The following is a 26,383-nucleotide window of genomic DNA, read 5'->3' as shown; positions in this document are numbered from 1 at the left end:
ATTAAAAATCATAATTGCTAGGGTATTTAATTTTCGACTTGGTCATGTAGTCTTCACTCTTCTTGGCAGTTCCTGTTGCTGTTCATTTGCGATTTTTCTGGGCTGTTAGTTGGGCAAGGTCCAAGTAGTATCATAGACGCGAGGCCTCATAGCCCGTTTTGTTGTTTGTCATCGTCAAGTTTTATGGGGGTTCCTTTGGGCTTGGCTTGACTTATCCTGCTGCACAATGGCCGTTCATGCCTATTTACGACCACCCTCCTGTGTGTGTTTGCACAGACATCATTCGGTGGAGATGCTGTTTATCTAACAAGCCAAGATAGTTTTCTGTTTGTTGTTTCGTTAGCATGTTAACTTGCCATATGAATTATGAGTGTTGAACAATTTAATGGCGTTTCAACTGAGGTCAAAATTCATTTTTACTCTCCAATTTATATGAAACTAGCTTGTAAAGCAAGATGCATAAATATTTTAAATTTGATTGTGAACAGACGTAGTAGGTGTATCTTTACAGATATAGTGGCAGTTGGGCTTAGTCTGTTATTTCTGAAGTTAATTATAGAAATCGCGCTCACTTTTAAGCACTTTCCTAAGCTAGACAACCTCCTAACGAGTTTTGCTGTACATATGTCGAGAGGGGGTTTCCATTTCAACCCTCAGCTGCAAAGTCATTTACCGATATACAAACATAAAAATCTATCAACAGACATTAATTGCAGTCGATTTCGATAAAGGATACAAAGAGGAAAGGAGAGAGAGATAGAGAGAGAGGGAGATATGCAGGCACATAGAGCTAGACACACCTGGTCTACAAAACTGCCAAATGGAGTTTTTGAAAAATTGTAAAACCAAAAACCGAAAACCGAAAATTGAAAACAAAAGCCAAAAAGCAGCGAAAGGACATCATCATAATATAAAGAATTAAGCGTGAAGTTTACGCATATTAAGGAGACGCATATGCGAACACACGCCGCCTGCATCTGGCCAAAGCAAAAACCAATACAACCAGCACACAAAAATGGCCGTTGCACGAATGTGTGTGTGTGTGTGTGTATGTGAGTAAACGTAAGTGTACGTGTGTGGCAGCAGGCCAAATGCAAATGTGCTCTATATACAAATTGAAATTCAAATTGAAATTGAAATGAAAATGGAATTGAGCGGAATGAGCCCGTCAGGCTGTAAAAATAGCCGATGCCTGGACTTACAAGCTGCAGCTGAAGTGAGTTCAGCTGAGGTCCTGCATCCTCGAAACACTCTCAGCGCTAATCAGCATAAAATTCGATGCTAATGAAGCGTTGTGCAATGCCAGGAAGAGTCGCTCGGGCACTTGAATGCAGTCGCATGCCTCATCTGCGCTCCGACTGCCAATGCAAATGAGCCACAGGACATGCCGAGCTGACTATTAATTGTGCCTGCCAGAAGCAGAAAAATATACTTGTAAAGTAGACCACAAACTTGGTCACGATAAACATGACAAATTTTCTAATTTGCCCATTGACAGTTTTCAATTATTGGAACTCCTCAAGCGTGGACGCAGGTCCCAAGGCAAGCGAAGTAGGCGATAAGTATTCTTTGAACGGAAGTTCCATTTGGGAAGGTGGGCCTTGTGGCACTCTAAACTGACGTCCTGTCGCAGTTACGTAAATTATTTGTAGCCTGGAAGTTGACTTCGGCGAGCGTTGTTTGCTTTGTCGAACTCAAATTAAAGTTGAGCACGTGCAGACGCTACATAAAAGCATAGTTATGAATCAGTCATAATCGAAGCATATTGTTCAGTGAGCTTGCGGTTATACGCCAGATGCTTAATGTTCAGCCTTATGCTATTTGGTATCCAAAATACTTCAAGTCATCCTGCAGATCAACCTAGTAGTTCGAGACCCAATATAGGTTCCCAATATAAGTATGATAGATTTTTAATATAGCTAAAAATTTCTAATAATAATCTTAACAAATATTTATTATTTGTAAATGAAACTTGAAACTTTTTGTGTTCAATTTGTTACATTAGAAACATTTAGCTTACAAATTCCACATTCGTTTAGGATCAATAAAATGTAAGCTGTTAGCTCAGATTTTTTTTTTTTTTGGCCACACGCTAAAATTAATACGATAGAAATACACAATATTTTTCGCTTGAATCTTGAATAATGTCTAGACAATCTCTTTCGACTATGTCAAAAGAAAAGCAACCGTTAGTCGTTTCTATCGGCAAATTCTATATTATAATGAAGTTCCGCTTAATGATCAATCAAAATCTGTTGGACAACTGTCAACAAAAGCCGCACTCATGTGAATATTCACAAGTATTCAAATCTCAATCGTAGCCGCAGTAGCTGCAACTGGTAAGCAAAACAAACAGATTGGGCAGACAAGTTCAATATTGAACAATCCCTAGGTGAGGCACATGACTGATTGACTGCTTCTACTGCAGCAGGTCAAGTGAAAATTAGGAAGCTAACACACACAGTCACACACACACATAGCAAGAGTATACTAGCAGGACAATTGGGAAACTGTTTTCACTCCTTCATGCTAAATTTGCGTGGCAAGCAAACAGAGTTGAGGTCCCGCAGGACGTCTTGGCATGAGGCAAATGTCCCATACAGATGCACAGCTAGCACAGTTGGTGCTCAGCAAGTGGCAAGGACATCTTGGCTACTCGTTCAACATTCGGTAGTCATAAACACTAGCAGAAGGACAATGCTTGACTGTGCAGTCCGGCTTCCTAGTATTCCAGTTAACCGAAACTTCCAGGCACGTCCTGCACCCACTCTGTTCTAGTTACAGGATTTGTTTTCATTTTACGATTTTTATGATTCTCTGTGAATGAATTCGACTGCATGCATGCACTTAAAGTTTTACAGCCTCCGATGATGATCTATACACAGATTTTATGTTCGAATCTTGACTTTCAAATGCCCGCCGAACAAATTTACAGCCCCCTAGTAAATCATTGGCTTCGATGTCCTGTCGATGTCCTGTTCGAGCACAACATGTGCTCCAGTTCACTTGAAAGGATTTGCTACCATTCAAGCATTGAGTCTTTGATTCGACTTTTAATATTCGATATTTTGTTGATGGATTTCTGAATTCCATTTATGAGACACTAATTGGGGGGCTTTGTACTTCCCATATTAACTGGAAACTGGAAACTGGAACTGGAAATTGTTCAAAAAGTGTGAAGATTCGTTTTCACACATTTTCGCCTATCTTAATTTTTGCTTTTTGGGACTTCGAGTGAATCACTTTGTTTGACTTAAAGGTCTGAGTTAGATTTTTATTGAATTTTTTATGGGATCTTTAACAGAGATTTCTTAAGCTTTGTTTGGGAGTTAGCTGTTACTACGACTATTATTATAGGTAATATATATGTAGCATGGTAGCTAATGAATAAAAAGATTTGAAATTCGAGCTCATACAGCAATTCAATTGACTTCAGAATCATTGACACTTAGAATTTTAGATTTAAAAGATTTTTTACTTTTGTTAAAGTTGGATTATGAAAAGGATAATCTTAAAAGGATTTTTTTACGTTTTTGTGTCATAAAATAAATATTTCATGATTGTACAAAGTTTGCTTTTTTATTGAGTAAAATGAATGAAAAAGCCATGGATATTTGTCTGATAAAATGTTCACGAATATTCAAAGACGATATTCGACAACTATATATAAAATTTAGTAGAGCTCATGAAAACCTTAAGATACAAATTGGCTAAAAATTTAACAGCCCAAAAGATTTTTTTTAATTAAAAAACGAAATAGCCAACAAAATCCTTTAGTCTAGGCTAGTACTTTGTCTGTAGCTGAGATCAGTTGGAGCATCGTCTAGAAGACCTAAAAAATATATTTTCAATTTCATTTGTCATTTCGTTACGTTTGCTTTTAGCAGCGACTTCGACTGAGACAACATAAAAATCGCGCAACTTTCAACTGGGCAAAAAGACGTTCCCCTGACTTTGATGGATCCGCTGGCTGGAAAGGTGTGTGTGTGTGTGTGGCTAAGTGTGTGTTAAGCGTCTCGCTTAAATGAAGTACCAAAAACTCAATTTATTTGCAATTAAATTGTGAGACTAAAGGAAAAAAACAAAAACATAATCTGCATCGGATTTAAGCGCTGGCCTTTCGCCTGCTTTGCATTGTCCGGCCAAAAACTTTGAACCCGTCGACAGCAGCAGCAGCAGCAGCGCGCACTTGGTGCCAATTCCCAGTTACCCAAAGTTGGCCCCTTTCCCAGTTACCAACTTGCTGAGCCGCATCTTAGCCCACTTACTGGCAAGTGCGTTTGCGGCTCGAGCCTTTTGATGTTACGTCCCACAGCCCCTCGAAATGCCCCTGGTCGCTCTGTGAGTGTCTCCTGGCGTGATCTTTTGGCTGAACGTATTGCATCTCATTCGAAAGTCGGGGCGCTCGACCTGGTCGGTTGGCCGGCAGCTTGGCTGGTTGGCTGGTTGGCTATATGTCATTGTAACATAAAAGTTCAATTTTAATTGCCGCGCTTGACGTGCTCAAGGTATTTGGCCTGGCATTTTTACGATCACTTTGGCAAATGTGCGCTTCAAAGCCATTTCAGTCAGCTCCAGCTGTGATCTTCAGCTACAGCAACAGCTACAGCTACAACGACAGCTACAGCTACAGCTATAGATGCAGATACATTTGCAGCTATAGCTACAGCACTACAGCAACAGATATATTTGGTGTTCTGCTCAGGTCTTTTTGGTTTTTGGCTGCGAGTGACTTTTGTCGGCCACTTTGTCCAGTCACTATTGCTTGTAGGCTTCGCTCTCACCCCGTTGCCTTTCTCCACTCTTTAGCTACTACTCCCCGTACCCCCGCCTGCAGCTCTGTGTCAAGTCGTTAAAACCGTCAGCGTTCCCGTCAGACTCTTGTCTTTTGCGGCGTTTCGAGCATGGATTTTACATATGTTCATTTGTTTATATGACTGCAGCAGCACCAACAGGAGGGGGGTACCGGATTGAGTGCCAGCGGGTCTCGTGGAGCAGATTGGCACTCAACTTAAGCGATTGCAAATCCGTAACTCATTTGCCTTCTTTTTAAATACGCGCAAAACAAATTTTTACTTCGTTTTTGTTTTCATTTTGACTTTACGTTTGCATTGGATTGTGTTGGGTCTGGGTCTGGGTCTGGAACTGGGGATTTGTTGAGCAACCTTCACCGAAATTGCCGAATTGCATCGTCTGATGTGTTGCATGCCCCGCATTTTCCCACACGCGCGCCCAGCGATCACCGCTGAGATATTGACGTTGAGGGGGCTGCAGCTTTTGAGATGTTGCCAAACTACACTTTCAAAAAGAAAAGAGTTGAAAGCTTAAGAAGATATTATTGACGTGATATAATATTAATCTCTTCAAAAAAAAAGAAATAAGAAGAGGCAGCGAAAATTAAATGACTGGAAAAATATTGAAAAATATTCAAAATTGCAAATTATGAATCTAGAGATATGTTTGAATTAAAGTAGTATAACAAAGTGAAAATAATTAACTTTTTTTAATATATACTTATAGTACAATATCTCAAACAACCTTAGAAATGATTTAACAAGTTTCCGTAAGATTATTATTTAAAAATTATTTATATAATTATATTTATTCTGAAAAAATAAGTTAAAATAAAAATTACAATTAAAATAAAATTTAAAAATATTTTGAAGTATATTTCAAACAAAGATTTTCATATTAAGAAGAAACGTAAAGATATATGGAGACAGTATTGGGAAATGATGTAGTTAATTATAATGATTTATTAGTCTAACAAAATTTTTAGATTATATAGATTATGTTCCACTTTTATGGGTTCATTATTATTCATTGTTATATTTGTGATCAATGAGTTGTTCAGTAAGCCAAATTCTTACTTTTACTTATCCAGACACGAACTTGCACACTTGACTATTCAAACGACTTTCGGAAGCTCCCAATAAACTTTATTACTTCACAAAAAGGCAACCAAATTATACTTAAGTAGCAATTCGGCTCAAAAGCTGTGCAGTCAGGGCTTTTCGCACAGTGTCTGTCATATATCTTCGCATCAATAACATAAATTAAAAACTCACTAAAGGGGCAACTCCCAGCGGCATCGCTTTGTGCAGCCTGCTGACACATGCAACACCCTTCGCCAACCACTAACCTCCCATCCATTGCTTAACCGGCCGATGCAGACTGTATGTCGTCTCCCACATGTGGAGGAGCTGCTGAGCAATTTGTTAGCCAACATATCAAAGAGTTTCCCTCAGTCACTCTCACTCTTTCTTTCTCTCTCTCTCTCTTTCTCTCTGCCTCCTTGTTGGGCGTTCTTTATAATTTATTTGATGGCAACAAAACGCGCCAAGGACTTGCAGACTGGAGGCACTGCATCATCAATGTCTGAGTTGTTGAGTAATTTGCTAAACATGGTGCCTTAGCCTCTCTTTCCATTCCTGCGCCTCGCTATTGATGAGGGGGCAGTCGGACTGCCGATCGCAAGTTTTCGCAGATTTATGATGACGGTCGGCGTTTTTGTGTTTATCACTGGCATTGGCTATAAACATGTTTAAATGCAGTCGAATGCGTTTTTAAAGAGTGCATCCTAAATCAAAGATCTGTGGGCACCGACCCCAGGCTCAAGCCCAGCCAACTGTCAATTTCCGGCGAAAATTGCGTGAGGCTTTGGTAGATAACTAAATTAACACAAAAGCGAGGCTAATAGAGAGAGAGAGAGAGTGAGAGAATTGCAGAGACAGAGGAAGTTGCAGAGGCGTCATAATTGCGGCGTATCGAGCTGCTGGCGAGGGCGTTGCAGATCGCGGACAACAGGTGATAGCTATGAGACAGACAGGCGACAAGCAGACCAGGACATGCCTAACAAACCATTAACACCCGAACCGCAGAAATGAAGAATGCAGCTAAGAATGCAAGGGAGAGGGAGAGCGTGCTACCTGTTGGGTAACTGCGCGGTAGGTCCTTGCATGCATTTCTGTCGCCTGATTAGAGGCCATTACAAATCGTGAGTGTTACGCTTCTTCGAGCCGGAACACAGGTGGTAGTCGTTTGTTTGTGTGTGTTTTGTCTCTGCAAATAGACTTGTCAAACTGTGCCAATGATCGATTTGATACGCCAACTTAGTCAAATGCTGGCCAGGATACAACTGTCCTGGCTGCGCTGCCGTTGCCAATCGCTTTAGCAGCGCTTTTTAGCCTAAGCAAATACAAAACACACAGCACATCACAGACGCATTTAGAGCTACAGATACAGCTTCGGCAGCGACTTTTAGGCATCTTTGGCTAGGCAGCTGCGGCTCGACACTGGTGGGCGTCGCCCAAAAAGGTGTTGCCAAATTATGCTAATTAAATTATACACTTCGACGCCATGCGAATGCGACTGCGCATCTTTAAGATACAAATTTCACAAATTATGTTGTTTGTCGAATGTGTTAATTGACCAAATCGCATTTGGCCGCAGATTATTGCGAATTGATTTTGAACGCCCACTAAAGAGCACATTATATAGCCATGAATTAAATATTTAAATGGAAAAGTAGCTTATAATTGATTGGGAGAGCTGGCGAAAAATATTAATATGCGAATTGATTTAGCCGATGTAACAAGTAAGACTGTCCGACTACAGGTTACCCTGTACGACACAAGGAGCTACCCTCCCCTTCCCTTCTTAGATACGCCAACAATGCATATTTCTCTCAAATCTCACATCCTCAGCTATTGGTATAAATTTGTTCCCTATTATATTTCCGATCTCTGTCAAAACTGAAATATTTTTCGAGCTGGATACTTTTTTATTGTTTGTGCCTCAGATTGATTCTTCCCTTTGAATATGTGAATATATTATTTATTATTTTTGGATTCTTCTTCTGCTTGAGTCTTTGTTGACAGTTGTATCAGAAGAATTGCTTTACATTTTATGGCTCAGTGCATTCTGTACAACTAGAAAGCTAATCTGAAGTATTACATGAGATATCAATTGACAATATTTGTAAGATTTCTCTTCAATCTTCAGAGCTATCGGCTAGATGAAAGCAGTAAATGTAGCTATAGTAATTACAGATTCTGAGAAAAGTAACAACAATTAAATGCAAAAATGGCGCAACTAATCAAAATCGAATTAAATCAACTGAAGATAACATGCAGCTTAATTATTCACAGTCGAAGAAGAGGAAACGTCGGCGGCACGAGTCTTTTTTTTTGGGCTTAACGGCAAGTTGGCTTGATGCCACATAATTGTGGCTGAAAATGTGGCAGCAATTGTTTATTAAAGTCCAAGTCGGACTTTGACATGTGCCGCCCGATACGCGCTGCACAGTGGGCTCATAATTGAAAATCACGCTGGCCAATTGCCACTTCGGAAAAGTCAACAGAAATGGAAATTGTGGCCAATCGATTTTCGGCAGAGCTGCCGACGTTGCTGGAAATGCGTCTTTAATTAGAAGAGGCAGCAGAAGTAGAAGAAGAAGTTCAGTTGCCGACTCCGCATGGCAGCCATGTAACCTTTCGATAATTATTTATTTTCCCATTTTCACATGGCACTTTCTGGCGATAATTTCATGTTCGGTGGCTGCGGTGGCGGTGGCGGTGAAAATGCCTCTCAATGCAGAACTAAAATGCATTACGAAAATCCATTTACTATGGAAAATAAATCAAAACGGGAAAAGCAACAGAGATACAGTTGCAAGGCAAGAAAAGGCTTTGAGCGCATTTAATTTTATTATTTATGTATACTTCTCTATCGGAATATGTATCTGTGTCTGTATCTGTGCAGGGAGCTCTTCTATAGGTTATAGCTGCCTGCTTTGCATCATCATCGTGAGCATCAAAGGATTGATTGCCTTTCGTGATTATTTGGTTTATGGTTGTAGTTTGGGGGTTTTTCCTCTGGACATGCTAATATTTCAATGTCAAATTAGTTGTAATCAAAATGTGATAAATATGTGAAACATGCCAGATATGTGGGGAATTTATGTGTGCGGCCATGCATAATTGAGCACGTTATCGAAATGATTCAGTGAGATCCTCGCTGCACTGAACGAATACATGATTCGTGTGCATAATGTGATTACAAGACTTGAAAATGCTACCTTAAAAATGGACTGCGACTAGGCTTGAGTGTGATGGTAGCTAACTTAAATTAAAAACATGTTCTAGTAATAATATTATATATATCTGAGGGAATCTTAATATTATTTAATTAAAAATCTTACAAAAGGCACATAATAAAAGATTTAAAAGTTGATTATATATTCTTTATATTATCTTCTGTACGACATTGTTTGCTTTAACATGTTGATGTGTGGATAATTGATCGAGGTTGAGAAACTTGAAACACTTAAGATTCTTTTGTGAAAGATGGAAATATCTAATTTCTTTCTCTGCTCCAATACTGTAACTAATGCAATGAAACCCTTTATATAACACTTTACGCATATTATCATAATATTAATTTAGCATCGACTACAGGGCTTCGCTCTGCTCTGCTCTGCTCTGCTCTTCTATCTAACCATATGCAGCGCTTTGTCCATTGGCGTAACTTGGTAGCATCTCTATTAGAGCGCACTCGACAATCAATCTGAAGCAGATTGATTTGGTCTGGTGTTGGGCGGGAACCCTTTCATTAGCTAATACTAGGTGCAGGCGTTATAATTATAATCATTGACATCACACCTCACGCTCGCCTCGGATGCAGGTGCTAAACGAATTTTATGGCTTGACGCCAGAGAGGGAAAGATGGAAACCTAAAGCAATTGGCGCAGAAAGGAGTTGCCACGCCCATGGCCATCAAGGAGTGCTAATCAAGGATCAGCGATGTCTATCATGGCCAGGAATTAGCAGGAACGCGTTAAACGTGGGCGCTACACACACTCAAGAAGGAACAAAAAGAAGAGCCCAAAGGCAATTAATGTTGAGCATAATTTTTTCAAAGAATCCGCCACATTTCAGCGCGTGAATCTTTAGAGCAGAGCTCAAATGTTTCTTTATTTACGATCGGGCAGAAGAGACCAGAGTCGAGAGGAGAGCGTTGAGAGTCGTTGCGGACTGTTAGAATTCACACTTCAACGCCGACGCCGCGACCACCGCCACCGCCGCCGGCGTTGGCAAACGGCGTGTGTGTCCTGCCAGCCCCGACTTCTCGACTTTGCCGGCTTTGTCGACTTGCCGACAAAGCGCCGCAGCAAGGCGGCAAGGCAGCAAGGCATAAAAAACCACAGATCATGCACATAATGGGCATCCTTTGTTGTGCCTCGCTGAAAGTCAGGCGCTCATATCCTTTGGCCGCTGTTATCCTTTGCCGCGTCATGCGCGTGTCCGCCCAGATCGACTCGATTGGTCAGTTTGAATTTCGACCTGGTCAATATCTCCCTTTTTGGCCAACTGTCCGGCTTGTGGGCGTTTTCGGCTCACACGTTATTAATTCATTTTTAAGCGCTGCTTCATGGAGGAGTGATATATTTGTACATATTACTCTTCTCACCTCGATCGGAGATCGCGGCTCCCAGCTGACCGGCAACTGTCTCGAGCAGAAGCCGCCCCAATTAATCATCTTCCTCTGGGATTTCATCTGGGAGACCGGCAGCAGCGGTGGCGGCGGCGGCGGCGGCGGCTTTAACGTGCCGCCCTTTTGTGGTAACATTTGCTGTGTAAACAGTTGCGGTTGAGTTTTAATTTAGTTTTCTTGTTTTTAGGCCCAACAGCTGTTGCTGCTCGCTGCTAGCTGCTTGCTTGAATTCCGGCCTAAAGGGGCTTTCATTTAAGCTGACATATGGGCGTTAGTGGTAATTTTTCAGTGGAGTTTATTGGAAACATTTTGGGTATCATTAGTGTTGCATTTAGGGCACATCTATATGCTTTTAATGAGCCGTTTTATATACTGAGCATCTTGAATAACAGATGACGACTGCCGATTTGTATTATCTTAAGCGTTTTCCCATGTGTCCCAGAAATCGCTTTTCATTATTATATTTATCTTATAAGCGTTTGTATCATTTTTAAGATAGAACGAGTCTGAGAGTTCTAGAAGTATTATTATTTATAATTTAGTTGAAAATAATCATTTACTTTTCATATTTAGATACTTTTATAATAATATATTTTCTTATTCTACCAGTCAAATTTACTCATCTATTTCTTTTATATTTATTTGTAGTCAAGCTATTGGTTCAGATACCATTTTTTCACGAGTTACTCCGAATAAGTCGTGAGATATTATAATTTTTAAAGTAACTTTTATAGGCTTAACTTTTTCGTCATAATTTAGATTATCTTTGCTTTACTTTACTTCGTTTTTTACTATTTTTTATATTATTTACCTATACTATATTATTATTCTGTAATAGTTTTACTTATTATATGTACTAAAGATTTAGTTTCAAAGCTATTTTAAAGCTGCATATTACTTTTTATGAGGTTATTACGTCACATATTTTTAAATTTTTTTATGTTTCCTTTAAGTCGAACCTTTCAAGAGTAATTAAATTAGTATCTCTTACAGCTGTTTACTTTAAAGTATGTCGAAATAAAAAAAAAATGAAATTCCTGAGTTTCTTGCGGGCCATCACTCAAGTCAATTCCTCTCCTTCTCGTTCTGTTGCCGCATGCTTCGCTTGCCAATGAATTTCCAAATTGAACTAGATACTCGACAGCTAGGCAAATTTGTTTGCCTGCTCTGCCGCCTCCCACTCAAAAGAAAAACATTAAAATTACCCAAAAAAATGCCAATGAAGGCAAAAAAAATATTGCTTATATGAGCAGAACGTTCGCAAAATATGTAACAAGTTAGAGCAGTGGCAAATGCTTCGATTTATTTATTTCAACAAATAATGTGAATTGAAAAGCGCGCACATGAGCCACAATCAATTTGATAAGGGGTAGGGAGGCAAAGTGGGGCAGCGCAATGAAAGTGTAAATATTAATAAGCGGCTGCCGACAAAGGCCGCAGACTTGAAGCTTCAGACAAAAGAGCGACCGCACACTTGCCATTCGAAAGTTCAATAGCGAGATACAGATACAGATACAGATACAGATACAGATAGCGATACGTTTGCAGATACAGATACAGATACATCAATGCCGCAGCTACAGAAACGAACAGTAGCTGTTTGGGTTGTCATAAGTTTTGAGCGATTGCCCCGCAGCGAAGCCACACACACAGCGTGGCGGCCGCCTGAACAATAGCATCACAATTATTGCCAAATGGCACACAGAGAGACTGAGAGACGTGCACCCACATCCAGGCAAATGTTTCTTACAGATACAAACACGTACGCAAGCAGAATTAACAACTTCTGCGCTCGAACAGTGGCAGCAACAACAACTTGAACAACAACTACTATTTATTGTTATTGTTGTTGTTGTCGTGTGTTAGTCAAGGCCAACTGCGCTTTTTGGATAGCCGACAAACAGTGCGGCCGCATAATTTCCATGTGCGCACACGCGGCGTATGCGCAACATGGACAAAGTTCTTTGATTTCGGCCGCCCAGCGACTGGGCCACAAATTAACCAAAAGTCATGCACTAGGAAATTAACTAGACTCTTTTTTGCTCGTGCGAAAATAGTTTGGCCAGCTTCCCATCCGACTCGAACTACGCTCTATTTGAGGCCATCTTTTTCTCATGAATATTCGTTTCATTTGGTTGGGTTTTACTTAATTAACAGAGCAGCAACTCCTTCGGGCAATTGTTGTCTAACCAAGTTTTGGGAGAGTCGAGAAGCAGCTGGCGTTCGCACTGAGAATAGACTGACTTTTGTCTTTAAGAAATTTGGTATTATTTATAATATAATGAAAGGCAAAAATGATTCTGTAGAATTTTCCTTGAATTCCGTAAATTTGTTTCAAAGAAAAACCCATTAGTGTTTTATCAGTATTTTCATCAATAATTTCAATTTTCCTATCTATTTTGTGTCTCTTATATATTCTCAAACAAAAATGTTAGTTGATGCATGCCATTGCATAGGGCTTATAGCAAAGTGGCAGCTGAAGCAGGACTCAATGAAAGTGTTTATTAAGTTCTATGCGATTGAACACACAAGGATGCAAACTATTCAAAAGCACTACCCACGTCACAGACCGGTTGGCCATATAGAATAGCAAAAGATACACTGAGTTTATTTGTTGGCATTGGCATTGAGTTTGCTTTGCAAGCGTTTCTATTGCTGCCATTGCATAATGTTCACCCATTTCCGTAGTAAAGCGTTGAAGGAGCAGAAAATGAAAACCTTTAATGGTACTGAGTGCGGCTTATTGCTATGCAACGCGATAAGATTTTCTTTTTTCTTTTCAACAACTCTCACTATTTTATGAACATTTCATATAAATTGTGCTGTGTACGAATATATTTAAAGTGTATGCAAGTTGTATGATATTTTCTTCTCAGAAATATAAGCTTTACAGAAATATTTGAATAAGTATATTTAATGCATAATGAAACTTTATATCACGCTTATCAATGTTAGTTAAGCGCTGTTATTCAAACTGACCTACGATTCAAGCAGGAAACATAAAACGCCAACAAAAGACAATCCAGCAAAATAAGTGCCTGGGAATGATAAAAGTAACAAACAACTAGCCATGTCGTGAATTTCGCATAACTTCAAATCAAGCGCAAATACGTATCATATAAATAACTGTAATGGAGTCCAAGATCCACTTAGATCCACTTAGAAGTCAGCTCTCTAATCCAGGGATCAAACGGGGCGGCGCTACGACCAATTGCAGCCATGCTATGCGCACCCATTGGTTCTCTTTGCCGCAGCTGCTCTAACAAACACACACACACACACCGATACATGTGCTCAGCGCGAGAGCAGAGAGCAGCGGATAGAAAGAGTGCTGTACTGTTCACACCCGCAGCGGCTAACGATCGCAGCACAGTGAGAGCGCTGTGCAACTGTGTCTGTCTCTTTCACGCTAGCCACCCTCGATGCGTGGGTTATGCTGTTTGTTGTTTTTGTTCTTGGTGGAAAACAAAAAAAACTTGTTTTTGTTTGTTGGTGTTCTGCATGCATGAGGCAGCGCTGCCGTCGCCGTCGCATCGTCTGAGAATCTCACAAATTCGTTTTAGTCTCGGATGCTGACCGTTTCAAAATCAGTTTCGAGCTGTCAAGCAAACGAGCAGCATCAACAAACAGCAGCGTGCGCATGCGCCTTACACAAACAACAAATAGAAAAGAAATCTGAAAATTGAAAAGAAACAAGAGAGGAAGTAACTGAACTAGAAAAAAAGATACTTGTGCTGTTTTCAGTGTTGGTGAACGTGCATAGTAACACATAAAAACATATCAAATTAATCGAAGTATTAAAACGGATTATAACAACACAGACATGGCTGTATCGGCACTTAATATGACACCCTATTATGCTGGATATCCCTTTCAAGGTAAGCATGCGACAGCGATCATCATCATCATCATCGTCAGCAAAAGCATCAACGCTCTATTACCAATTACCACAATTACGAGTACAAAACGTCGTAGAAAATAGTGCTCGATCACCATGATGATCATCATGATCAAATGGGGCAGCGCTTTCGCCGGCTACAAACGAGAGATCATTACCCGCTCGTCCGCTTGTCCGTTGTCCGCTTGTCCGCTCGTCTGCTGGTCCGCTCGTACAACAATCATGATCAGCTTTTTGACTTATTGATTGTGATCACAACTTGCAGCCACAACCTTTTCCAGCCAGTCAGCCAGGCGACGACGACTCACTGTCCAGACTTTGCAGACTTTTTGGCGCGCTCTTCTCGTCTTTTCAACAGTCTGGAGTCGGCTCCGCTGCTTTGATCTTGGCTCAGCGTCTGTTGTTTGGGTCTCTCGTGTAGCACGTAGCAGCAACGTCAGCGCCCCAAAACAACAACAACAATACCAACAGCAACTGAGCTGGAATCTTTGAGCTTTTTGGGGCTGGCCTTTTATACTCTCACACCGTACTGATATTACCTGGCACAGCTGGACGCTTGTCCGTCTCTCCGTCTGTCCGTCTCTCCATCTCTCCGTCTGGCTTATGGATTATTAGTTTGATTTGATTGCATGGGCTGCACAGCTGCACAGTGATCGGCATTTTCCATGCCTACTGCTTACTTTTTTTTGGCCCACGCAAATTGGCAATTTGCGCTTTGTTATGTTTACATGCGAATTGGCAAACGCAAAGACAAATGGCCAACGAATAGCCTTAGCCTTAGACAATAGATCGTGCGAACTGATCCGCGCTGCTTATCCTGCGAGCCAACAATGCTAACTGCATAATTGGATTACTTATTGCCGCTCAATCGAGCAGCGAAGAAAAGTTAATTGCAGATCACTTGAGGATCGCCCGAAGATCGCTTGAGCAATAGTTCAAATGGCCACACGCAGCAGAGTATTTAGAAAGGAAAACATACATTTTGAGGGATAATTTTAAGTCTCTGTGTACTGGAAGATCAGTTAACCTAATCTCGTTATTTCCATTTTTTTGTTATTCTTCAGGACAAGGACGCGTCAATCAGCTTGGCGGCGTCTTCATCAACGGTCGTCCTTTGCCCAATCACATTCGCCGCCAAATTGTAGAAATGGCCGCCGCTGGAGTGCGTCCTTGCGTCATCTCCAGGCAGTTACGCGTCTCGCATGGCTGTGTATCGAAGATCCTCAATCGTTTCCAGGAGACGGGGTCCATTCGTCCGGGCGTCATCGGCGGCAGCAAGCCACGTGTTGCCACGCCCGATATCGAGGCACGGATCGAGGAGCTGAAGCAATCACAGCCAGGCATCTTTAGCTGGGAAATCCGCGCTAAGCTCATCGAGGCTGGCGTCTGTGACAAACAGAATGCGCCTTCAGTCAGCTCCATTTCACGCTTGCTGCGCACCACCTCGGGCTCCGGCTCTGGCAACGGTACTGGCTCTCACAGCATCGATGGAATCTTGGGCGGCGGCAGTGCTTGTTCCGCTGGCAGCGAAGATGAGAGCGAGGATGACACCGAGCCCAGCGTTCAGTTGAAGCGCAAACAGCGTCGCTCCCGCACTACCTTCTCGAATGATCAAATTGATGCACTGGAACGCATCTTTGCGCGCACTCAATACCCCGACGTATACACCCGCGAGGAGCTGGCCCAGGGCACAGGTCTTACCGAGGCTCGTGTCCAGGTGTGGTTCTCTAATCGTCGTGCTCGCCTGCGCAAGCAGCTCAACACTCAGCAAGTGCCCAGCTTTGGCAGCAACTCCACAGCTGCTTCGTATGGCTCAAGTGCTGCTGCTGCCACCAACATGGGCATGGGTCTGTACAGCACCCAATCGTGGTCGGCTAGTGGAGCTAGCTATGAGACAAATGCCGGTTATGGCGGCTCGGTTGCTTCTATGTCGCCCGCCAGCAGCAGTAGCAGCTCTGCCGCCCACAGCCCAGTCCAGAGCCAGTCCCTGCCACAAACACAGACCAGCAGCGGCAACAGCTTCATGAACTCCGCCTACAACATGAGCACAGCTAGTGCGGGCTACGCAGCCACTGCTGGCGCCTCCACTTATTCTATGCCCACAACAGCCGCCAGCTCGGCTGAGCAGCTGCGCTCACAGTTTGCCTCTGCCGCTGCGTCTGGATCGCATCATCCTTCGTCCTGGGACAGTTACAACTTTGCCGGATCCTTCTTCCCCAGTGCTAATGCAAATCATATGGGAGGCTATCATCAGTCGGTCGCTCCCGAGCCCAAGAGCTCCATGATGGCAGCTGGAGCAGCCTATCCCTACTTTGGCTTTTAAGGGATCTCCCTTACCTCCAGCACTTGCTCCAGTTTCCCAGTCGAAAGCTTCACTGCTCTACTAGCTGGGTCCACTCTCTAATCAGTGCCTGTTTCTATGCTGATCCTTAACTATTTAAAGGGTTTTAGTTCAGAGCTTAAGACTGTTTATATTAAGTTTAACTGTAACCACAAGATTTTTTACATTTATTTAAGAAACTTTTAAATTTAGTGGAAATCAAAATAAATATATTTAATAATTATATAATAATAATAATTATACCACGTTTGTTTTTTATGGGGTTTGCTTTCAGCGTGTGTGCTTTGAGTGCATTTATAACCGATTAAAAAAATTTGCATAAGGCATCCGACCCTTTGTCGACATGTGATAAATATTCAAAAACAAGTCTGTCCTCGATCTGTTGATTAAAAAATAACTTAAATTGATTTACAGAGCAAGTTGCAGATCTTATGATAAATATTTTAATCATTGCTAAATACATTTGCTTACATTGATGTCCAAACTAAATTTGGATGGTTAAGATAAATCTTGATAAACAATTAATTAAATAATAAATTAATTAATAAATAAATAAAAATGCAATTTGAGATTAGCTGATGGTTTAAGGTCATAAATTTGAAATAAAATATGTGTTTAGACACATTGCAATTATACCCTGTATATATTTTATATCATATTTGAGTATTGCTCCTCAAAGTGTTTATATCCTATAGTTTTATCTAGTTTAAATACATTATATAGCTACATTTTCATAATCTTCGTATATAATATTCCTTCATCTTATTTTCTGACTATACAATTCTAAGCGCCGGTCCTGCTGCTAAGAAAACTACAAAAGATTCATACTCCATTAAACTAAGGACATTGCAAATGTCACACAAGAGCAGAAAGAAAGACAAACGTGGACCACACAGAAATGTGGACATGTCCAAGCAGCCACAACAGGTTCAAGCCCAGCCCAGCTAATCCCTCAAAATCGTACTGAAATTGTCCCCTAAATTGACAGGACAACAATAGTTCAGCTAGCGATGATTCAAGCCAGAGCTAGAGCTCTTTCTATGTGTTCCCATTGCCCGACTGGATAAGGGCACGGAGACGACAGGGCAACCGTATGACTTGACAATTAAACAATTAGAGACAACACATTTTGCGTCTCGATAATACGAAAATAATTTACAAAATTCTGTCGTCTAAAGGGAGCCGACGTCTAGCGACAAAATAGAGCAATTGACAATGGGAGATGAGCAAAATATGAGAGACCACCAACGAGAGTGCAGGCTCCTTTCAAGATGCCGCCTTGTGGGCTAGTCAAAGATGAGAGGCCCAAGCCGAGGGCCAGGCGAAGCGGGAGTGGACAAAGCCATTGACAAAATGCCACAGGATAAGGACGGAGAGAGGGAGGGAGGGGGTGTAGACCAGCTCGAATGTTGCAACTAGTTATAGTAGGTCCTGATTGTCCTAGTTACGACTTTCTTGGGTGGTTTAGGTAGCTCTACCGCTGCAAGGGTCCTCAATTATGTGTGCACAGCAGGCGTCGCACTTACCACCTAGAATGAATACATATATCTCCAAGGGAAGATGCCTGCCGGCCTGCCAGCCTGCCAGCCTGCCTGCCTGAACATCAGCGAGCGTCTAAATGAAAACATCAATTAGTTCATATCGCTTGGGTCCTCAGTGTCTGGTTGTCTGTCGCTCTGCTTGTCTAACTGCCTGGCTAGTGGTATGGCAGGTCCTGCACATACCAAGACGACGACAGGTTAGCTCTGTCTCTTTCCTTTTACAAGGGTGATAATGTGTGTCAACTGTGACAATCATAATGGATCGCTTCCTAGGGGTTTGGTATGCTCACTGGACCTGCTCTCAGTGCTACGAGCGTCACTTTGTCATACAGTAGCCCAGCGGCTTCTTCTTTAGCTTCTCTCTTATGCTAGGGCCACCAACTTGGATATTTTTATACAAATTTAATTTGTGTGGCAAGTCGAGTGCAGGAGCTGACAACAACGCTGTGCCTCTTCCTTTCTGTGGCTCTTTGAACAGACCTGTTGAAAGCCACTCCCGACCTTTGAGCGTTTCTGATTTATGCGTTTTTGATAGCTGAGTGCAAGATCGAATGCCAACCCGGACGACCCGGTAGCATGCGAAATTTATCTTTCTTCTTTTTTTTTGGATGTGAGCCTACTTCCTGTGTGGCCCAGCCCGTATGCTGAATAGCAAGCACTCGGTGTGTCCGGTAGCTGGCGGCAAAATGTAGACGCTTTGTCTCCCACTGCCGCATTTTGATTGATGATCAGCATTGCCCAAGCGCAAAGGCGTTCATAATGCGAATTGTGATCGGATTGAAATGGTAGCCAGAACCGCAATGTGGGAACTTTTTGTGTGGTTGAACTTTGGCAAAAAGTATGACAAATGCTTTAGTCGGTCTAAAAAGGACGGCTTTAAAATTGAGTAGATATATTTTATATTTATTTTTATTGGGAACAGACTATGGCAATGGGAATTGAAATATTGTTTGTGGACTGGTTAAGCCAATATTTTAATGGGAACTAAAGCTTGTGTCAATTCTGGGTTGTAAATAATATTTCTGAGTCTGAGTCCTCCAAGCCGAATCGCCTTTTGCCAGTTTTGAGAAAACAAGAGAGCACACTTACTTGTTAAATCCTTTCAAGAAGTTTCTATATGTCTGCAGTTTTTATTTGCTAGAAGTCTTGAAGAGTTGAAAAGTCGAACTAGCTTCTGCATAAGTTAATTTGTAAGTTGACTTTGAACCACTAACTTGTTGCCGATTCGTTCTAAAAGAGTATCACATATTGCATTTGTTAACTGACATTAGTAACGTGGCTATTTGTATACAGCAGATGTTAATTCTATTAGCAGCCGCAACGCTTAGCCAGTATTATATGAAGTCAAAAATTGCAAGACTAAGAAGCCAACATTTTACTCAGTAGCCAGAGGCCAAGGCCCCAACAGAATGGCTAAGCTACCGACTTATCCAGTGTGTCAGCTCCTGCACTTGAGTGTTATCAAATTAGCATTTGGATTTTGTCGATCCAAAAACTAAAATTGTATCTCTTCTTTTAACTTGACTTCTCAACTTACCTTTCCTAAAGAAGTTTCACTTAACCTATATTCGTAACGGACATATTCCAAATATGGGTCTATTTTTATATAATTGCTACTAATCATACACGCTAATCGCCGCAACTAACAGCCATTGCAGGACTAATGAATTATAATTTTATTCTCTATATAAGAGTCATGCATGTAAAGGCGAGGCAGGTCTTACCAGAATGGCTAAATTCTCTAGTTGTACAGTGTTTGTGCTCCTGTTATTCAGTATTAAATGGACTTCTGGGGTCAATGTAGTCCCGCGCCTCATTGGGCAGGTGTTCCAGCAGAGTGATAGTTCTAATATTGTTTGGTCGCCTAAATTGTTAATGGAAAACCTCTTTCTACTCTACTTGGGGTCAGATGGCGAAACAGCAGCTCAGATTGCTAACTTTCTACAACTTAAAACTGATCTAAGTAAAGGAACTCTTCAATTGTCCTTGCTTGAAGAGTCTTATAAATCGCCAATCAGTACGGCCAATCAATTCCTCCTGCCACAAGACGTCAAAATATTGGATAGCTACAGAAGCCTGGTCGATAAAGCCAACGGCATTTCTTTCGCCTCGCTTAAATCTTTGACAAGCAAAAAGATCTTTCTACTCAGCTCCACCTACTACAAGGGATTGTGGCAAAAAAAATTTAAAAATGAATTAACGAAACTCAACACATTTTATATGCCCCAAGCCGATGGAAAGTTGAAAAAAAGTACGGTTCGCCAGATGAGCGATGTGGGCTTCTATAAATACCAATATTTATCAGAAGTGGACGCACATATAGTAGAGATACCTTACAACACTAATGTATCAATGTTTGTTCTGCTGCCGGTTAATATAGCTGGTATAAATTTAATTGAAAATAACTTACATAAGCTAGCTCTGAAGGACATCTTCCCATCAAAAACTGCCTACATACAAATTAAACTGCCGATGTTTAAGTTGGAATCTCAAACGAAGCTCAAAGAAGTTATTGAAACTCTGGGCGTCACCCAACTATTCAACAATGCTAATCTAAAATCAATGACTGACTACAAAAAGACGTTGTCTCTGTCGAAAATCATACAGACAGCTACAATTGATGTGGATGAGAGCGGCTCTCAAACATTCTTATCGGATGGTTAGTTGATTTTTCCGTTAATTAGTGGTTAGGCCTCTACTAATCATTGACTTTTTCAGGTGCTGCTTTTCGAACCACTTCAGAACTTTTTAATGTCAATCATCCATTCGTATTTTTAATCAGTGACAAAAATTACGTTTATCTAGCCGGACGCGTTGCCAGTCTGTAAAATAAATAAATATGTATCTAATCTAAGTCGATGTTGCATAAGATATCAGTTTCTACACTCAATATTCATCTAATATTATAGATAGTTCTCTCAGGATCTGTCATCAGGTGCAATTTGACTTGTCTTTTCAATGCCCACTCTGAATTATCTACACCTTCAGGTTATTTGGCACCTGTGCCACAATTTCGAGCCCAAATCGTATGTGTCCAATGCGAATTGCAACCGTTAATTGCCAAACTGGAAGCTGAGCGCCAGTTAATAAACATGTATGGGCAATATGACAGGCACAGACAATTTACAAGTGCTCATGATGAACTGATGAAATTTTCCGCTAATTTTTCACGTACTCAGCCGCTCGAATCAACCACACGCCAAAAACAAAGCAGCAACGCATATATATAAATTTATCATATATTCATTATAAATTATTTACGTTTATTAACCAAAGAGAAAAGACCACAACAACAACAGCAACTCAGGTGCGACTCATGATAAAAGATATTAGCTCATGAGTATTTTTTTTGTTTTTTTTGGGAGCGTTGATAAAGCATCAAAACCAATCTGATAAGGAACGCTTTAAATTCCGTTACGTAACGCAAATTTAGAGCGTTACAATTTGCGTGACAGAGACAGCAACAAAGACCCGGTTCACACCATGTTCGCATGACTGACTGTTCTCATTTTCTGTTTTCGGGGTTGTCTCTGCTCCTCTTCCTCTTGTTCTGCCTCTTCCTCTTTGCCCAAAGGCAATTTGCGCATGAATTTTGATCGATTCATGTTGAAAATTTGATAAACTCAATGTTTGAGTTTGCCAGGCGAGCTTATATGGTAATGACCTGAGGACTCAACGCCTTCATGGGCAACATATTGCAGAGCCTTTTGCAACAGGTGGCGCAGGCTGCAAGAATTGTCGAGATAATAGGGAAGAGTTTTGATTGAGTTGTATATCACATCGCTGTTTTTTTGTGTACAGCAAAAACTAGCTTTTTTAATTTAATTATGGTATTTATATTAATTATGGTTTTAGTAAAAAATTTTTATAAAAAAATCAAATCTTATTTATTTAAATAACTCAAAAACATTTCGTATCTCTGGTAATTGCGTGCATACAAGGCCGACTCATGCAAAGTCGAATTAGCCCGTCGTCCTGGCCAAGAATATGAACAAAGTATACTTTCTAGGGTTTGTCATTCATTCTTCTGCCCAATATATGTTTTGTAATCAAATTATGATTTATATGATATGAGAATTAATATATATTTTGATGTAAGTCTGAAAGTTTTTCCCACCGCAAAACTAAACCACAAATCTTATATTATTTTGCTGATTAATTTGCATAATATTGTAATATTTATATTATTAGATTCTGCTAAACTGTCAGCAGTTCTAGCTGTTATGATTTTTAGGATTCTACAATGTCTTCATATTTTCAGCAACGGACAGGATCGGCCTTAACGAGTGGTTGAGCGCAACGCCTGGGGCAATCTGTGGTACCACAACTAGTCGAGGCTGTGACGTAGCTGCAACTTGCAACCAAATACTTGCAACGTTATAATTCAATAAGCGAACCCTAAGCCAAGAGTCGACTCTAGAAACTTGCAGCTGGCTTGACTAGAAAGCGGCAGCCAGTTTGTCTGCCACAGCAGATTGTTGCTGTTGTTGTTGTTGTTGCTGCTGTTGTTGTTGTTGTGGCCAATTGCAGAAATCATCAAAGTGGCAACATGTAATTTGTTCACCGATGGTGGCACAGCCGTCGGCGAACGGCTTTGAGCTGATATCGAGGATCACTGATCAGTGACCAGAGTGATCAGTGATCAGCGATCAGATCGGCAGTTTAAGCGAGCGTAAAATATGCCTGAGTGGAAGGGCTACGAAAAGAATGCGATTACATTATTCTTTTATTGCAACAATGATCGTACTTTGATTATTTATCAAAGCCTGCTTTTTTTGGTAGATCATTGGACGCGATCGGTTGATGCAATTGCTTGATCAGGTTGCACAAATTGAATGTTATTTTGCAAAATGCGCACACGTACCTAGCCGTGCAATATGCGATCATTCAGCAGAGACAGAGAGAGAGGCAGATGACGGCCGAGGATCCCCAGTGGGGCAGACTGTAGACTGGATGGCTGGACGGCTGGATGAGTGGTAACTGCTCTGTGGATTGGCATAGCGCGCGAAGATTCTTTGATCATTTTACGCTCATTTGCTGGCACACAGACAAGCACACACAGTCGCTGTGGCACTGACACTCGCTGATCTTTAGCATATTTTACGCTCAACTTGTGATCAAACCGTAACTTTGGTGTCGTACCTGCTCCACGTTCATATTTTGTGTTGCAGCTCGACTCAAAACTCGGCTCCGACTATGACTCATGGCCCATTCGGCTGTACCATCCATCAGGGTAACTAGCCGCTATGATATATTTGCATATGGCTTGGGAAAGTCTCAGTTGGTCTTGTTGTTGTCGTTGTTGTTGCTCAGGTTTGTTTTTGCTGTTGCTCGAGCTGCTGCTCTCTGCTTTTGCCATTTTCTGTACATTATGATTTTTTCTTTGGCTTATATTTTATTATTTTTATTTTTATTGTTATTGTTGCCAGTTAAATTTGTGTGATTTTCTTTTCACTCGCTGCTCGGCGCAGCTTTTGTGCCTCTGCTTTGATCTTTTGCCGCCTCAGCCATCTGACATTGTAATTGTAAGCATTGTGCACCCAGTACGGGCCACCTAATACCGAATACCAAATACAGAGCTACGAAGTCTGAGCCGGAGACGGGTGTTCGGGGTGTGTAGCATCTGTGCTTAAAGTTTTCTTTTGCCTTTTGATCGGAACAGACGGCGCAAAGCGCGTTTCTTATTATGTCAATTGTTTGTAATTTCTACCATCTGAAATAAAGGTAGATGCTTGCATTGTTGTTGCTGCGCCATTCAAAACTTATTTTTAACAGCGATTGCAAAAATATTTATTTGGCTATAAGTTTGGCCGATATTCTCAAAATAACTTTTGAGCCAAATTTGGTTCACATTTTCGTGAGAATTGTGGGTAAAGTTTCTCATAGGTAAATGAAAACTTATATTCATTTACTGATTTGTTTTAAGCTTGATAGAAAGTACTATTTTCATTATGAAATAAATCGCTGTCGAAAATGTATTTAAGAGAAAAATGGCATTCATCATTCGCACTTTCTCATTGACTGCGTGCCGCTCCCTCGCCATTTCATTTCACAATAGGAAAAACGCTGTGAACATTGGGAAAAACGAGTTTCCACGGCGCTCGGTCCATTCACATACAGTTCTAGTACAAACAACCCAATCATTTGAATGAATTATGCTGCGCTTCCCATAGGGAAGCGGAAGGATGCAGCGAGGGGCAACCAGCCAATTGCCAACTGAAATCTGGGCGAGCATTTGGGCAGCATGCATTGCCAAGGCAGGAGCGAGCAGGACCACCACCAACAATAACAGCACCGAGCATGAGGGCAGGGCTGAGCTGTGCTGAGGATATAGTCGATGTCGACGTTGATAGGCGCGAAAATTAGCGTGAAGCGTGCAGAAATCGTGGCTGCAAAAAGGTCCACAATGCGAGGACTAAGAGACGGGGCCACAATACAGTTCCGTGCCCGTTGGTTGCTTGGCTCTCGGTGCTCTTCCATTATTTTTCAACATATCCAAAGTGAAACATTTTTGACACTTTTTTTGACTTGCTGCAGCTGCCGCTGACCTCACTGGAAGCTGCCCTGGCCCGGGCAGGGGGAGGGGATTGAGGTAGCGTTTGCAGCTTGCTTAGTGCGAAGATGGATTATTTTTACGCTTATTTTGATCTGCTCGGTGGATGTTTGCTTTGGGCACTTATAAACGCTTGGTGTGACAGAGGTTGCAGAGGGTTGCATTGCGGCAGCCATCATGAATTGCCAGCGCCCAGACCTTCAAGTTATCCTATATATATATATAAATTCGTGGCAGCCATTGCGACATTGATGAGACATGGCTAATGAGATTTATTTAATGAAATTAAATTTTGTAATTGCAAAAATTCAATTTGATATTTCCTAAAAGCAATTCAAAGTTGGTACACAAAGGAATAAATGTAGACTCTACGTATGAGCTCAGATCTCTAAGATCTGATGCGTGGATCTTGCCATCGCACTCTTTGAAAACCAGTTGACATTAGCTTGTCAGAAGCTGATTGCAAAGTTAATCCACAAATTGTCAGAAATTCAAAAAGCAACCAAAATATTATTTCGACCAGCGACAACAGCTCGAAATTCGGCTGAAATCAATATCCGATTATGTAGATCAACCAGATCAGAGCCGGGCCAGCAAACGGCGTGTTGTCAAACGTTGTCTTAGCTGAGCCGCAGGCCAAGCTTAGCTCTGGGTGGGCGTGGCTGCATTTTGATTCAAATCAAACAGCAAAGCAGATTACAATTTATTTATTTGCATTGCCAACGAGGACGCGCTCGTGAGTTGCGCGTGCTGCGGATTATCCTTGCGTGCACTTGTTACCGTTACTCTTATACACACGAGCAGGTACTCAACAGTGCGACAGGAGCTGGTCGGGTCTTTGTGGCCGAATATATTTAAAAACGCTCAAGTTCAAGAGCAGCAGCAGCAAGATGAACTCATCAGGAGCTGCACAGCCGAGTGCGGAGCAGACGTTGATCCGATTGCGACTTCGTCTTTGTGTTATAAACCGATTCAATTTGGCTTACACTGTGAAGCCGCTGCTAAGTCGAGTAAACGCCTACGTGGCCCAAAAGTCATGTCATGTTGTGCCAGAGCCAGAAAGGGACACTGACACAATTTCTGGCACCTTTTTGTGTCAGGCATCAACCTGCTGCTCATCTCTTTCAGTTCGCCAGCTCGACTCTGATCCTGTCATCCTTGCACGCACAAAGCGCTGAGCACGCTACAGTTTTGGCAATATTTATTGGATTTACAGCTTACCCAAACCCAAAGTCCAACTCGACTTCCAATCCCCGTCTGGCTGGGTACGCAATCTTAGATACGCATCTAGCTGTTGGCTCAGCAGACACCCAGCGTCTAAATATCCTGCCAACCGGCCATCCTGTCGCCTGCGAAGGCGTAGCGAATCTCTGCTTGGTCATGGTGCATCAGACTTAGTCTCGATCTTTTAACAACTACGCACTAGCATTCGCCTCAATGTGATATTATCTATTATTATCAGCTTCATATTGCATTAGCCGGAAGAGCTGTGCGAAAATAGTGTTACGAATCGAAATGACTTGTTTCCTTGCTCTAGGTACAGCAATCGGCTTAGA

General features: G+C 41.5%; 2 protein-coding genes across 2 annotated transcripts; both read left to right on the top strand.

The window, feature by feature from the left end:
- Positions 1-14,102: 14,102 nt before the first annotated feature.
- On the top strand, positions 14,103-16,877 carry LOC111594133 (protein gooseberry). Its single transcript, XM_023307300.2, has 2 exons — positions 14,103-14,372; positions 15,457-16,877. Exons 1-2 carry the CDS (start codon positions 14,318-14,320, stop codon positions 16,713-16,715), a joined length of 1,314 nt encoding a protein of 437 aa, XP_023163068.2. The 5' UTR covers positions 14,103-14,317; the 3' UTR covers positions 16,716-16,877.
- A 3,126-nt stretch (positions 16,878-20,003) lies between these two features.
- Positions 20,004-21,168, top strand: LOC111594141 (serine protease inhibitor 42Dd-like). The gene is made up of 2 exons (XM_023307311.2): positions 20,004-20,933; positions 20,993-21,168. The coding sequence occupies exons 1-2, from the start codon at positions 20,150-20,152 to the stop codon at positions 21,100-21,102; spliced, it is 894 nt and encodes a 297-aa protein (XP_023163079.1). The 5' UTR covers positions 20,004-20,149; the 3' UTR covers positions 21,103-21,168.
- The last annotated feature ends 5,215 nt before the right edge of the window (positions 21,169-26,383 follow it).

This window comes from Drosophila hydei, unplaced genomic scaffold, assembly GCF_003285905.1.
Source record: "Drosophila hydei strain 15085-1641.00,03,60 unplaced genomic scaffold, DhydRS2 tig00000060-arrow-pilon, whole genome shotgun sequence".
Lineage (NCBI taxonomy): Eukaryota > Metazoa > Arthropoda > Insecta > Diptera > Drosophilidae > Drosophila > Drosophila hydei.
Note: the sequence above shows the minus strand (reverse complement) of the source record. Positions and strands in the feature narration are given on the sequence as shown.